The sequence below is a fragment of the Phascolarctos cinereus genome, unplaced genomic scaffold (genome assembly GCF_003287225.1).
Source record: "Phascolarctos cinereus isolate Bilbo 61053 unplaced genomic scaffold, phaCin_HiC Scaffold_5;HRSCAF=322, whole genome shotgun sequence".
Lineage (NCBI taxonomy): Eukaryota > Metazoa > Chordata > Mammalia > Diprotodontia > Phascolarctidae > Phascolarctos > Phascolarctos cinereus.
In genome coordinates this window covers 149,821,430-149,837,077 of record NW_027555958.1, presented here as the reverse complement: position 1 = coordinate 149,837,077, position 15,648 = coordinate 149,821,430, and the positions used below count along the sequence as shown (strand labels likewise).

Sequence of the window (15,648 nt, the reverse complement as noted above, 5' to 3'; positions counted from 1 at the left end):
GAATTAGAACCAATAGGAGGAACCACAAGAAAGAGAAAACAAAGCAAAACAGAAGGAAAAAAAATTGCAAATAGTATGCTTCAATCTGCATTCAAACACCATAGTTCTTTCTGTGGATGTGGATAGCATTTTCCATTAGACTTTTGGAGATGTCTTAGATCCTTGCATTTCTGAGAAAGGCTAAGTCTGTCAGCGTTAGTCTTTGTGCAGTGTGGTTGTTAGTGTGTACATTCTCCTGGTCCTGCTCACTTCACTCAGCATACAGATCTTTCCAGGTTTTTCTGAAGTCAGCCTGTTCACCATTTCTTATAGCACAGTAGTATTCCATCACATTCATATACCACAACTTGCTCAGCCATTCCCCAATGGATGGGCATCCCCTCAATTTCCAATTCTTGGCCACCACAAAAAGAGCTGCTACAAATATTTTTGTACATGCGGGTCCTTTTCCCATTCTGCTTTTAGATTTCTTCAGAGGCCCTACGGTACCAAATATTCGTCTCGCTGGTTTAGAGTATGTCTTGCATTTCGCTGCACTGGATGGGAAGATTTACTTTCGGACCTATAAGTAAGTATGTGTCTCAGCATGTTTTTATTTATTTTTAGGGGGAATATATTTTGTGCTTATTTTCCACTACTCAAATCCAGAATTGTGTGACCACAGGCTTTTGTGGAACATGTGTGGGGTACCAGCTCTGTGCTTTATGTTGTTTGTGTCTTGCCTTAACTCATTAAAAATAACAATGTTTTATGTTCCCCTTCAGCATTGCCAGTAGGAGGGGTACATCCCAGTATAGAATCTCTTAGTCTGAAATTTTAGTGAAGCCAGAAGGCCACCCTGGTTTTTTGTATGGCCTCATCATTCACCCTTATAAACTGAAATTAAAGATGGTCAGAGAACTCTGGGCTCAGCCTAAACCTCCAAACCCTGAGCTAACCAAAGGTTAGGTCTGAAGGAACTAGAAAATAACTCAGTGACTAGAGCTGTTGTTTTTTTCATCCATTCGGTCTCAGGGACCAAAAATTTCCATGAGGTATTTTAGTTTAAAGCTGTGGTCCCAAGGTTCATGATATACTACAGTTTTATTGTAGGCTTCTGTTGTCATCTGTAAAATAGCTCCTGTGTTGTTCTTTCTAAAACAAACGGGTAAAACCAATGTATAGAAACTGAAAATTATGAAAAGAGGAAGGAATATCCCTAAAATAAATAAAATGGATACTTTTTTTTTTTATGAAAAGTTGAGGTGGGGGGAGAGTAGATTGAATACAAAGACTCTGGGCTAGCCAATGGGTAGTTAAAGATCATGAAGTGGAGAAGGTAGAAATGAGTATTAAAAGAACTCATCATAGTTTATATATGGTAAACCAGTATCAAGGCATTTCTCACAATGGTATCAAAAATCATCCTGAGCAAAAATATCTTGCTTTGTTTAAAAAGAAAAGAAACAAGCTTCTGGATGAGTGGAGTTAAATCAGTGAAGAATTGGTGATTGGGAATATTGAGCACAGAGGAAGCTGAGTAGAAGTGTAACTACCTCAATATGTGTCTTCATATCTTTCCCTCCTCCTTGTTTCTATTAAAGAAAATTAATTAAAAGTAATAGTAATTGAGTTTAAGCTAGAGCAGAAAATCCTACATATGAATTTTTTGGAGTCTTTTTAGTTTTACTGCAAGGAACTAATTCTAGATCAATCAGCAAGCAGTTGTCTCTGCTCTTTATCAATCACAGTACTGGTTGACAGAGACAAAAATAAAGAGTCACTGCACAAGGAACTTATATTCTCTCAAGAGGCACTGTGTAGAAACATAATATATATGAAATAAATAATACAATAACAAAATATAATTTGGGGCAAGTGGGGCACTAGCAAAATCTGAAGAATTAGGAGCTTCATGTAGGAGTAGCATTTGAGCTGAGATTTGAAGGAAATTAGGGATTCCTAAAGATAGAGGTAAGGAGGAAGTGGAGTCCAGGCCTGGAGGATAGTCTTTGCAGAGGCAAGGAGAAGAGAGATAGAGTTTCTAATGGAAGAAGCAGTCAGAAGGCCATTTTGACAGAATCTTTAAGTGCATGAAGAGGAGCAAAGGAGCTAAGTTGTGAAGGGCTTCAAAGGCCTGAAAATGAAGAGAGGAAAAAATTTGAAGCAGGGAGACTAATTTAGGTGGTTCCTGAAATAGCTCAGGTGAGAGAGGGGATGAGGGCCTGGACTAGGGTGGTGGCAGTGTGAGCAGAGATAAAGGGGCAGATGGGAGAGATGTTATGGAGGTAGAATTCATGGGGTGAGTGGAGAGTAAAAAACAACACTGAGGATGCTCATTTGCATGACTGGAGGGTGGTAATCCCCTTAACAGAAATCAGGAAGTTCGGAAGAGGGGGGCCTTTCACAGAAAGCTGCTGAGTTCTGTTTTGGTCTTATTGAGTTAGAGATACCTAGTTGTCTGTGGCCCGTCTCTGACACATACTGACTGTATGTGTGTCCCTTATTCTCTCGGTACCATAGGCACCTCTTTAAGACTCTCAGTGGCAGAGAAGGTGCAGACCTTCTTTGGTAGAAAGAGTTGCCTATACCAATGAAATATTGGATCCAGTCCTAAGGCCTGTCCCTGTAGGACATCTATTTTGGAAAATCTAGGAGGCAGTTGGTGTTTGGTACTAGAGCTCAGAAGAGAGGTTAAGGCTATGTAGATAGATCTGGGAGTCATCTGCGTGGAGATTATAATTAAACCAATTGAGCAGAGATTACAAAGAGCATAGAGAGAACAAAGTTCAGCATGGAGCCTTGGGACACACCACATTTGGGGGAAGGATCCATTTGATGATCCAGCTAAGGAGACTGAGACTATTGTTGTGTTGGCTATAATACCTGTATGCTGTTACCTTGACATAAAAAAGGAAGTGTAGTGCTGAGAAATTCTGCTGCAGGCAGGAAATCAATAAATGTGTGAAGCAGCCAGGTGAGATGCCAAGATGATTTGTAGTTTATACTTCAAGCTTCCTAAAGGAAGCTTGTTACCAAGCACTGCTTTAGCTTTTTCAGTATATTCTCTATTAAGGTATTCTCTTAGTAGTTTTTGTGAAAGTTCACTTGTAGAATAAAAACAGTAGGACATCATTCAATTGGAGAAAGCATTCAAAATAGAATATAATTACAGGAAACATGGTATAACATTAATGAATAGATGGTGTGGACAGGACTGGGTAGGCAGGGAGATGACAGAAGTACCTGGGGTAAATCTAAAATGGAGGCATTCTCATAAGCTCATTCTGGAAATTCCTTGTTTTGTCTCTTGTTACTTCATACAGAACTATTAAGCTATTTCTCCCTATAAATGGTAATGGCACTTCCTGCATTTGTGACTTAGTTGTTAGTTGTAAGGATTAATGTCTTATAAGATGCTTAGATTAAAGGAGCTCTGAATATAAAGTGATATTAATAATGTCTTGTCTGACCTTGATGTGTAACCTTATTTACGTGTATAGGGTCAATTACCTCTTCCTGTAAACCATAAAAGAATTCATCATGCATAAATGAACATTGTACAGCAAGAGACTAGTTTACTCATTGTAGGATGAGAGCCATTGTTATGAAACATAGAAAGTCTTTAATTACTTAATAATAATAAATGTGTTTGCTGTGGCTTTCAGAGACTTTATAGGAAAAAAAATCTTCAGAAGACCTGTGATCATCAGGGCTATGAGGAGAATACCTTAAAAGGGAATATACTGAAAAAGCTAAAGCACATGCTTGGTGAGATAGAAGAGCAAGAGTAGGGAATAGCAAAGAAAGAGGGGGAGGGAGGAAATAAAGAGATTACTATTGTAAGCATATCTGTTAATGTTTTTGAGAAATATGCAAATAAAAAAGATTATGGACATTAGCAGATAGCCTTCTCTTTGTGTTTTATTTCTAATATTGTAGAAAAAAGATTTAGTATTTGGGATGTAGATACTAGAATTACCATTGAAAATTTAAGTGTTTGGGGTGTGTGGGGGGGGTGTAGACTCTGGGAAAAATCCTTGGGAAAACTGGTTTTGATTTGTTGGAAATTGTATATGTGTTTAATGTTTCTAGGGTTTTTTCTTTACAGTTTTATGCTAACATATGTCTGCTTCCAGTTAAGACTGTTTTTCTGTCTATTTGGTTTCTCCCCAGTCTCACTCTCCAACCCTTCCCCTCCTCCCCCAAAAAGCTATTTATTGATTGGATTTTCCTGAGGAAACTAATAGATTAAAGTGATTGAGAATTTTAGAGAGAAGTCCTTTCTATGAGAGAAAGATAAATACGAATTTTGTTTTCTCAGAAGGATTAGTAGTTGTAATCAGCTTAATTGAGTCATGAAGCCAGATTTGCCAGCACAAAGCAAGCCATACAAAAGAGGGATTTATTTAATTTTATAAGAGAAAACTCAGTTCATTACAAATACTGTATCAGAACAGCTGCTTGGTTCACAGGGGAAACCTGAGGTTGCTATAGTCAACACAGAGATAAAAAGAGTTTGCAGTTTGACTGGAGGGCGTCCTCTCCAAAGGCCTACTAGGTAAAATGTTTAGAAGGCAGTGCTTAGGTGGCCTTCTTCCAGACTATTTTAAACCTATAGAAGAAATTCTAACCTCTAATGTAGAGGTATTTCACAGCATTCTTTTGAATGAATGTCTAGCTTTCTTTGTTTCAAAGTTGCCTAATTAAAGAGATCATAAAGCTTGTGTATAAAGAACCACGGGAAGTTACCCACTGTTATTTGGTCGTAGTCACTTTTTTTTTAATATTTGCAAAAAATGTGTAATTTTATTTAATCAGTTTTCATATTCTAGATCCTTGAGGGATAGAGCATCACTTGGATCCTGTGGCCAATGGCCTTGGCGGGAAGATTGCCTCTGAACTTGGCTCAAACCACTCCACTATGTCCATGAGCTCGAGTAACTTTTTGCCGGATAACTCTTGTTCTGTTTGGTTTCCCACCAGGAGTCACCGTGTTGTTTTTTGGCTTGGTATACATAAGCACATCTCTTGCCCAAATAGAATTCCGTTTCATCCCTAGCGTAGACTCCTTCAGTTTTCAGAAGAGCTGTGTGTTCCCTCTGGTTTCATAGGCCTCGCTTGTATACAAGCCAGCAAAAATGGCCTTGGACCACAGTCTTCCAGACATTATGCTTTTCTAGAAGTCCTGTTTCCGGCAGGCCTCCGTGGCTCCAAGATGGAAGAAAAAGGAAGTCCATAGTCACTTATTAAAGACATTGAATGAAATGAGATAAATTTATATATACCCACATCCATATTTTAATTCCTTGGCAAAGTGACAAGCTATAGAATTTGCTTAAGGTTATTGGAAAGAGATATTCCTGGTCTGTATAGGAAAATGTATTCTTGCTTTGTGGTGGGACAAGGAAATATAATTTACAGCAAAGGATTGGTTAAATATAATAGGACCACATCTATCTAGATTGCTTAGTGGATGAATCTCTCCAGGATTTCCAGATAATGAGGATTACTCTCAGCTCTCCAAATACTCAAAATATAAATTATTGTATTATGGGATAGAATGGAAATCTTTCTAAAATAATAGTGAATGTTTCCTTGCCCTCATTAATAGAGGATGCTGAACATTTTTTATATTTTCTGATTGATTCAGGGTAATCATTAAATATGTCAGTTTCTGTGATGTGCTGAGGATATAAAAGATGTGGGACATAGGACAAAAAAAGCAGTACTCATTGAGCCCTCTTGAAAAACTCCATTTCAGCTCACTTTTTAGTCATTTGCTTCTTTTCTCAGATTGAATCATGTAGCTTGACCTCCCAGCCAATGTAATATAACTGCCTTTCTGCAAAATTTATTAGCAAATCAAAGACTAAAGCATGTTACGCAGTTCAACAAACATCATGTGCCTGCAATGTATAATACACTGTGGGGCACTGAGGGCAGCAAAGTTTAACACTTAACCTCTGCCCCTGTGGAATTTACTGTATAGTAAGGGGGTAGATGGGAAGAATATGACACACCCCTTGTAACTCTAATACAAAATAATATGTGATAAATGCATGAAAAGTGTAAAGTGCTCTGTCTGAGATCTAGCAAAGGGCAAGGGAGTAGAGACACAGCAGGGGAAGGTAGTATTTAAGTTGGGCTTAAGGGTAGGTAAAAATGTCACAGGTTGTATTGGAAGGAGGAAGGGGACGATGTTCTTTCCGGCCTAGAGAACAGCAAAAGTAAAGGCAGGGACCCAGGGAAGTACAGACCTGTAGAGAGGGAATGGTGGAGTTTGACTGGAAGGGAATGCTAAACAAAGGGTTTTGAATTTGGTGTAGGAAATAGCATTTTTAGCATTGGGATGATAGGATCAAGTATGTTTACCGGGAATACAAATCTGGCAGGAATGTAAAGAATCTTTTAGAGGGGTGGGGAGAGGAAGTGAAGGTGGGAAGACTTGTTCTGAACTTTGTATGATAGCCCAAGGGGACGACAGTGAGAACAATGAGGGAGGAGCAGATGAGGGAAAGATGAAGGGACTGTAGATTCATGCAGATATGAATAATAGGGGGAGGGAAAGAGGCAGAGAAAATGCCAAAGCTTCAGGTGGGGATGAGTGCTAGTGTTATAGACAAAGATGCTGAAACAGAAAGAAATATTTTCTGGGGAAATGATGAGCCCAGTTTTGGACATAGTAGTTTAAGATGCCGGCATAACAATACCAATTGGAGTATTTTGTAGGCAATTAGAGATGCCAATCTGAAACATGAGCTACTGTGCAGTGTTTTCCAGAGAGGCCAGTACATAAATGGCTTATCTAAAGTCCTACAACAAGTTAGTGACAGTCGATTAGAAATTAAGTTTCTTGATAACTGTTCCATTGTTCTTGCCACCATACTATTCTGTGCTGAGGATTTTGGCTATCTTGTTGGCAGTGAAACACTATTGAAGGTTTTTGGGCCTCGTGTTAGGACACGGAGAAAACTATTTTAGAAAGCATGATCTGGCTGCAGGATGGTCTGGAGGTCATGAAACTGATTAGATTGACTTGTGATCGTCAGGAAAGGTTAGAAAACAATTAACTTTTTTCTCAATTCATAGCATCCTACAATTTTAATAACTGATCTGTTTTAGGAATGTTAAGGTATGGTTTTTTTGGTGAGGCAGTTGGGGTTAAGTGACTTGCCCAGAGTCACACAGCTAGTGAGTGTTGTATTTCTGAGGCCAGATTTGAACACTCGGGTCCTCCTGACTCCAGGGTTGGTGCTCTATCCACTGCGCCACCTAGCTGCCCCTGTTAAGGTGTCTTGTGTAGGTCCAGAGGTCCAAGTTAGCACCTCATTGCTACCAGCTTGTGAACCCCAGGTCACTGTGACTAACAGTAATATCATACTGAGTAATTTTTGTTAATGTCAGTGCAGTGGGCACTCTTTTGAAAACCAGCAGTGTGGAGATGCTAGGGGCACAAAAAGGAGCCTGTAATGGGATTCAGCAATTTACTAAATGCCGGCATTGAGCTAGCATTTAAAAAGGCCAAGGCCTCCCACTCTATCTGGGGTCATCTCCAGTTGTCCTGCTCTAAATCTTGCCACTGGGCCCAGGTGGCTCCAGAGGAGAGAGTGAGGCTGGTGACTTTGCACAGCCTTGCCTCACTTAAATCCAGTTCACTTGCAAGTCATGACACTCCTTCCTTATGTCATAGTCTTCTTTGAGGACAAACAACAAGGCTGCCTGGACAGGAGTAGTACTGATTACATAACCCTCCAAAGCTTTAGAAGCTTTGTATCCTCTTCAGGTTCCTAGCAAGTCCTTGGACTTGTCCAGACTATTCCAGGTGTGGACTTCCTACCTCACTCGACCAAGGAACTAGACATACCTCCTTGTCAGCTTGAACCTGTGTTTTTTCTCATATACTATTTGTGACTGTGAGGAATATACCTTAGCATATTGAGAATTTGTGCTAGTGTTTTGGGCAGTGAATGACTACAATGCCAGCATATTCTTTGTCATAATAACATGTTAATGGTGAGGTTCCTGCAGATGAAATACCAAGCCACAACAGTTTCTTTTAATGTTCTAATTTTTATTGATAGCTTCTGATTTTTATACCCATACCACTTTAATTTCCAAATATCTCTCTCCCACTTCTATTCAGAGAACTAGTCATTTTAAACAAGATAGGAGGTGGGGGAGGGGGGGCAGTTCAGCAAGACTCAATTAAGTGCCTGACAGTGTATTTAATGTTCCACCCCCACAGTCTCCCAATCTCTGCAAAGAAGAATGGTACATTTTTCTTTTTAATGTTTGACATTGAATAGAATTTTAAGTGCAAGCAGCACTTTTTAAAATGATGTCTTTAATGTGTAATGAAATGGAAAGCCTTGTATAGTACTTGCATGAGGGTTCGGGTTTCTCATCAAAACTCTTCTGTAATAACCTTTTACATTCTAAATAACATCCTGGCTCATAGGCTGAGTTAATGAAGTAACATTCATAGACCAGAACATGGGGGAAATATTTTCTTGGCCCTGTTTCCTTAAGGTGAGTTCAGTAGCATGATAGCAGTCAAATAGTTTTGCAGGCACCAGGGAAGGCTGTGGTTCCAGAATTAATCAGTGAAGGAACAGAAAGATGGTAGGATTGATAATTATTTTTTCTGTCTCTCCATTCTATGTAGCTGATGCAGTGTAAGTAACAGGTGATGGTTTGATATTTTCAGAAGCCCTCTAACAGTGAAATTGGAACTTTTGCTTTCTGGAAGCCTGGCTCATCAGCCAATGCCAACATTGGCTAGCATTGCCAAAACCCACTCTTTTCATCGGTGTCTAAGGCTGTGTGGGAGATGGACTACACAGAAATTTTTGCAGCATTACAGTCTCCTGTTTTTCACCAGTTTAGTACAGCCTTCTAGTTTTGTGTCTTGGTGTGAAGACCCCACTGAAGATACACAGCTCAGGCTAGGGTCTTTACTCCTAAGGAATAGTTTCGGCCTTGTCAGTTACCTGTGGCAAGGCGAAGAGGGGAGGCCTCCTATTTTTTCCCTAAGAGAAGCACTTTTACAGAACTGTCTAATCTAGGCAGGTATGCTATGTGGCACTGTGTCCGTAGCTTTAGGATTTAGAATCTGCAAAGAATTCTAAAAGCTTCCGCTTTTGGATTCTTTTAGGATAGGTAGATCACTATTGTACTGATGTATTAAAAACTCCTTGGTTGACCCTTTCAGAGTTATGTACAGACACTGATATTTTCCCAGCACAGACCTGTGACTTCATTGATGTAGGGAAACCCCCTCTAAGGTGGCAGATTAGCAGCTCATCTGTAACTTGGAGCCTTAGAGCAGTGCTGGGGGCTTTGAGAGCAGAAGTCAGTCAGCAAGTATTTATTAAGTGCTTTCTGTGTGCTAGGCACTGGGGAATTCAGAGGAGGGCAAAAATAGTCCCTGCCCTTGAGGAGCTCACAATCTAATGGGGATATCTGCATCCCTACAAGCTATAAATAAATGGGAAAGGCCCTTTTCAGAAGGGAGGACTGAGCTTAGTCTTGAAGGAAACCATGAGCCGGGAGGCAGAGATGATAAAGATAGTATTGGAGGCCTGGGGGGCAGCCAGGGAAAAGGCAGATTCAGGAGGGATTGAGTGTCATATGTGAGGAGAATCTAGAAGGCCCATGTTGGTGTATGTTAGAGTACTTGGGGGAAAGTAGGGAAGAGGCCAGGCAATGCAACGATGGCTTTCACAGCCAAACAGGATTTTAGATTTGCTTCTGGAGATAACAGGGAGACACGGGAGTTTGGGTAGGGGTGACGTGGTCAGACCTTTGCAGACAGTGACTCGTCCGTGATCATGCTCACTTTGTTAAACAGGCTGTGGTGTTGCTCTGGGTTCTGTGTTATAGCTCAGCTTGGCATTGTGGCATGTTCAGCGGATCTCTCCTTCCCCAGTCACCTTGTTTGCTTCAGTCTGGCATGTTGATGCTTTCAGGAGTTCTTGAGGTCCAGCACAGGCCAGCTGTTTATTCCTCCCCACTCCCACCACATTTCTCTGGCATACACGTAGTAAGATACCTTATCCTTCAGGAATTATACTGTGAAAGTGTGAGTGGCAGTTTGCTGTCTTCTCTGCCACGAAAGTCTTCATTGTTAGTCTCCTCAGCTAGATGACCCTGTGTATAGAGCACTGAGCCTGGATTCAGGAAGACCTGAGTTCAAATCCAGCCTCATACACTGACTAGCTGTGTGACCCTAGGCAAGTCAACTTAACCTTTGTCTGCCTCAGTTTCCTCAATTGTAGAATGAGGAGAAAAATAGCACCTACCTCCCAGGGTTGTTGTGCAAATCAGGTGAGATAATATTTGTGAAGGGCTTAGTATAGCGCCTTGCATATAGTAGGAGCTTAATAAATTCCGTTCCTCCCTCCTTTTCTTCCTCCCTTTCCTCTCCTCCCCTTATCTTCCCCCCTTCTTCCCTTTGCAACTAATCACACAGCCCTAGAACTGTGAGAGACTTTAATGATCATCTTAATCCAACCCCCTAGCATTACAGATGAGAAAACAGGAGAAGGGAGCTTCAGTGATTCGGCGGTGATTGCACAATGGGGTCAGTGCAAGAAATGGCTCCAGAGGAGTCCAGGCTGCCTGATCCACAGTTTGGCGCTCTTTCTGTGATGACATCCTTATCTTCTTTTCATTTTTCTTTTATCTCTTGTCTTCTCTTCTTAGCCTTTGCTCAGAAGGGTCAGCCTTATGTAGACCTCACCAGCCAATCAGAATTCCAATCAGGTCTCAGTGAGCAGTTCAGAGGCAGCATTCCCTTACCATGAGCAAGGACTAGATTCAATTCCTGACCCACACAGGTGTCTTTTAAATTTAATTTAATTATTTTTTTTCAGAGAAGCAGCATAGTGTGGTGGATAGAGGGCTGTATTGAATGTCAGAAAGACCTCAGGTTCTTAGAATCATGCAAGTCACCTACCTCTCTCAGCCTCAGCTTACTTACTCAATTGTATAGTAAAGGGGCTAGAATAGATGGCTTCTGTCTTGAACTCTTTGATTATCATCATATTCCTGTGATTCAGTGATCTGTTAGGTCTTTTAAACTGTATTCATTTACTTCTGAGTCTCAAATGGTCAGATGTGGGTTTCTTCCTGACACTTCTCACTTATTTTCTTGTCCAGTGCTGTTCCACAAGCCTGATGTCTGTACTATAACTTCACATTTAAATCCGTTCTGGATAAAAATATGTCAGCGTGGCATTATGCTGGGGAAGCTCACACTGCCCAGGATAAATCAGTGCTCATACTCATCAGCTGTAAGGCTGTGTTTCATTTTAATATAAATACGTCATTTCAAAGACTCATATGGAATGAGTTTTATACATACATAAATGCATGAGGACTTTAAATGTTTCATATTTGGGGAACTGTGAGTAAGTGAAATGGAAGGGCGGTGAGTTCTTCCTGAAAACTGTTGTTTGTTTTTTTCTGTTTGAATTGCTCTTTCCCAGTTATAATTAATTGTATTCTGCCCTAAAAAAAAAATCTATATGTTAATCAAAGAGTGCATTTGACTAAAACTTGTGAGATACCAAATTTAGATTTTCTGACCATTTTTTTCTGGAAAGTTTTATATGAGAAAAAGCATTAGTATTTAATTTTTTCATTTTTATAAAGATTATTGCTGAAGAAATCTGGTTGTAGAACACCACGAATTGAATTGGAAGAAATGGGACCATCGCTGGATCTGATTATGAGGAGAACCTATTTGGCATCAGATGATCTTTATAAGTTATCTATGAAATTGCCTAAAGCCCTGAAGGTATGTAACTTGCCAAAAAAAAAAAGTGCTTCAGATTCTTGCAAAATATGGCCTCTGTTTTTTTGGGTTTTGTAAAATAAACTTTAGAAAAAGAATGTGGTTGGAATCCCATAATGTTGATGGTATCTTTACACTGAAAAGTATAACAGCAGGAATGGCATTTTGTGGTGGGTAGTGGAACAGCTAGGGGGCTGATTATCATAAGGAGCACAGAACAGACCTCATTGCTTTATAGCCACCCACATATCTTTTCAAGGTTTGGTCTCTAGATTCATAAATAAAGAGTAAGACCCATAAGGAGAACAATGGAGGGCTTCTGAGGAGGAGAGAAGGCCTTTGGACAAGTTTCTTGCCATGTGCCAGATTATGAGAAGGCTTCATCTTGTGGTCACTGTGTTTGTGGAATACTAATTTCCAGCTATATACCTTCTATCATAACTGTTTTGTTGTAATATAGAAGTTATAGAGGCACAGTATAAACTAATGAATATTTGGAAAGATGGTGTAATTTTTTTTAAAAGGAACAGAGAAGATAAATAATTTGGTTTTTATCTAATGACTGGAAAAGCCCTCTTGATTTGATGACTCTTGTATCTTGACAGTTGTTAAGGCCTAGTAGGTGTTTAATAAATAATTAATTGATTCCTATAAACTTCTTGAATTTTCTTTGACCAAGTTGGGTAGCCACTTAATTGTAAAGTCTGAGCTCAACTTTGTTTGTGGGGTTGACAAATCTTGTGGTTCCAGCTCCTGTGCATGAATTTGTTCAGGGCATTTTTTTGAGAGTTTACTTAGCTTTCAGAATAATTTTGAAAACACGAGTGTGGTCACTATTGGTGGAAAGAGCTGGAAGTCAATTGTCCTGACTTCTGGGGCCAGTTTTCTTCCTGATTAGTTAGTTAGTTGTATGACCCAAGTGAATCACATAACCCCTCTAATCTCAAGTTTCCTATATTCTGAAATGAAGGAGTTGTACTGGGTGATTGTTGTTAGAGTCCTTCCCAGCTGAGCAGTTTGTAATCTTAAGAAGTTATAAAACATCATAATCTTCTTTAGGCATAACATTTCCAAACTGTTTTTGACATTGTGGATCTTAGATATAGAGCTAAGATTTAGATCTGGAGAGGACCTTAGAGGTCATCTCAGCCAACCTCCTAACTTTAGAAATGAGGAAAACTCAGGCCCCCAGAAGTAAAATTGCCCAAGAACTAAGTGGCAGAGTTGACTTTTGAATGCAGATCCTGTGATTCCAGATCCAGCTGTCTCTCCACTAAACTGCAAACCCCATATTTTTGCCTGCCTCAGACATAAATGAAAACTGACTAAAAGGTCATTTTTATTTTAGGCTGATAGAGCCACATGTCCAACCACATTTTACTACCTATCATGAGTAGTATTCCTACCATGCGATATGCCCAATTTCTTTGGGCTCTCAATAGAATAGAATAAAAATTGCCTGTGTGATATGAGAGAAGAGGGTATTTTTGTGTGTTTTCGTGAGTGAGTAATCAAATACTGCAGCGGAGATCGTTTTGGGACCCATGGAGACTAGGAATTGTAGGCAGTTGTACATGTGGACCAGAGGGCGTGGACAACCTCGTTTGTAGATTTATCTTTCAAGCTTAAAAATAAATTGGATATTTGCTGTCCCTGTAAGGGCAGGGATATTGATAGGTTTCTTGAACCTCTTTAGTTAAGGTTCTCTATATTTGTGAATGACTTGGACACCCTGTAGCACCCAAAGTATGCTCAATAAATGTTCATTAATGGAAACCCTGCTAAGGTGTCCTGCCAAAGACCAAGTCTTTACTATTTAATGCCAGTAGAAATTGTAAAAGGAAATTTTTTTTTATTTTGCAGCCAAAGAAGAAGAAAAATGTCTCCCGTGATACTTTTGGTACAACTTACGGAAGAATTCACATGCAGAAACAAGATCTGAGTAAATTGCAAACAAGAAAAATGAAGGGGTTGAAGAAAAGACCTGCAGAAAAGTTAACTGATAAGCAAGAAAATAAACCTAAGAAAATTAAGAGGAGAAAAATCGATTCAATTTAGTCTAGTTGGCTGTTATTATATTTTACAGGAAAGAATTGTCAGATGTAAACAATACTATAAACATTATTACATGGATCTATTATATGTGTGTGGCTTTTTTATTAAATGGTGAATGTATAATTTACATTAATGTATTGTAAACTCCTTGAGGCAGGACCTGTCTTATTTTATCTTTGTATCTCAAGTGCCTATGTAGTGCCTTGTAATAGTAAGGCACTTAATAAATGTTTGCCAAATAAAATTTTATGATCATTCTTATAACTATTGATATGAAAAGAACATGATGGTGTAAGGGCTTAAAATAAATGCAGTTTGCTTTATATTTTTTTGGATAAATGTGTACTCTTGCTCTATTTGTCATCTATACTACTTAAGCCTCTGCAGGATCTGCCCATATGTAAATATGTGCACGTTTAAATGTATATATAAAGAGAGAATCTGTAGACTCAAAATTGGGAGGGAAGATGTGCAAGGTGGAAAAAAGAAAAGAAAGCTGACTGTGGGCCAGGACATCTCAGGCATCTGCTTAATGGTTGCCCCCCACTCCAAAATATTGCTCTCATACTGAATTGTTTGTGTTTGTTTTTTCATTTTAGTTGTTATACCACCTGAAAGTCCAGCAGTTATCCAACAGTCCAACAAATCAATTTGATTTAACAAGCAACTTCTTCTAAAAATCTGCTATCTCTGGCAGAAGGGTTGAGTTAATTCACAATTTGTCCATTTTGGAAAGCAATTTGAAACTACACTCAAAAAGTTGCCATTTATGTATGTACCTTTTGACACACCAATATTGCTGTTAAACCAGTGCCCCAAAAAGATCAAACAAAGAGGAAAAGGACCAATCCTCTTGTCAGAAAAGTGATAGACTGGAGGATCAGAAAGAGACATATGTTTTTTGGACAGAACCATGTACTGTGGGAATTTGTTTTACTTGACTACACATTTGTTCATGGGGTTTTGGTTTTATTTTTCCCTCACTGGGGCGGAGGGGAGGTGGGAGGGATAGAAAGTGAATTTTTGTTAATTTTAAAAAATAAAATTTTGAAAGTTAATTCACAGTATAATTTGGTGGCATTATTTTCTGTCTTTTTGCTGTGATCTAGACTTATGAAAAGTAAGTTTTGATTGAGGAGAAAAGCATGAGGTAGAAGTAGGTAATTTTGGAGGATGAAGTAATTCACGGTAAAGGAAAATGGAGGACGGGCTGTGTAAGGTAGTTAGGCTAGTATTGAGCATACATGATTTCCAAATTAGGTTGTTTTTTTTTTAATTAACAAATTGCTTCTTTTCTTTCTCCTTTCCTCTCACCTCTTACCCCTGCCACTGAAAAAAGAAAAAGAAAACCCTTATAACAAATATGCATAGTCAAGCAAAACAAATTCCCACATTGCCATGTCCAAACAACATGTCTCATTCATTGTGCACTGAGTCTATCATCTCTCTGTCAGGAGGTAGGTAGCATGCTTCATCATTGGTCTTCTGGAATCATGGTTAGTCATTGCATTGACCAGAGTTCTTAAGTCTTTCAAAGTTGTTTGTCTTCACAGTGTTATTCTTAGTGTAAAATTCTTCTGGTTTTGTTTACTTCACTCTGCATCAATTTACACAAGTATTTCCAGGTTTCTCTGAAAAGTATCCCTCTTGTCATTTCTTGTGGGGACCATATGGAGAAGGAAATGGTAAACCACTCCAGTATCTTTGCCAAGAAAACCCCAAATGGGGTCATGAAGAATCAGACACGACTGAAAACAATAATATGGCAGACCAGGTTAAAAGGGCCACTAATAAATGGAAGAATGAATGAATGA

General features: G+C 39.2%; 1 protein-coding gene and 1 pseudogene across 1 annotated transcript in view; one reads left to right on the top strand and one right to left on the bottom strand.

Annotated features, from left to right (window-relative positions):
- The window catches only part of RPF2 (ribosome production factor 2 homolog), a 46,980-nt gene extending 32,807 nt beyond the window's left edge, over positions 1-14,173 (top strand). The window contains exons 8-10 of the mRNA XM_021008086.2: positions 466-568; positions 11,638-11,782; positions 13,643-14,173. Of these exons, the coding sequence (XP_020863745.1) occupies positions 466-568; positions 11,638-11,782; positions 13,643-13,837 (443 nt within the window). The 3' untranslated portion in view covers positions 13,838-14,173. The remainder of the gene's footprint in view (positions 1-465; positions 569-11,637; positions 11,783-13,642) is intronic.
- Positions 4,762-5,149, bottom strand: LOC144457559 (large ribosomal subunit protein eL33 pseudogene; annotated as a pseudogene).
- Positions 14,174-15,648: the final 1,475 nt, after the last annotated feature.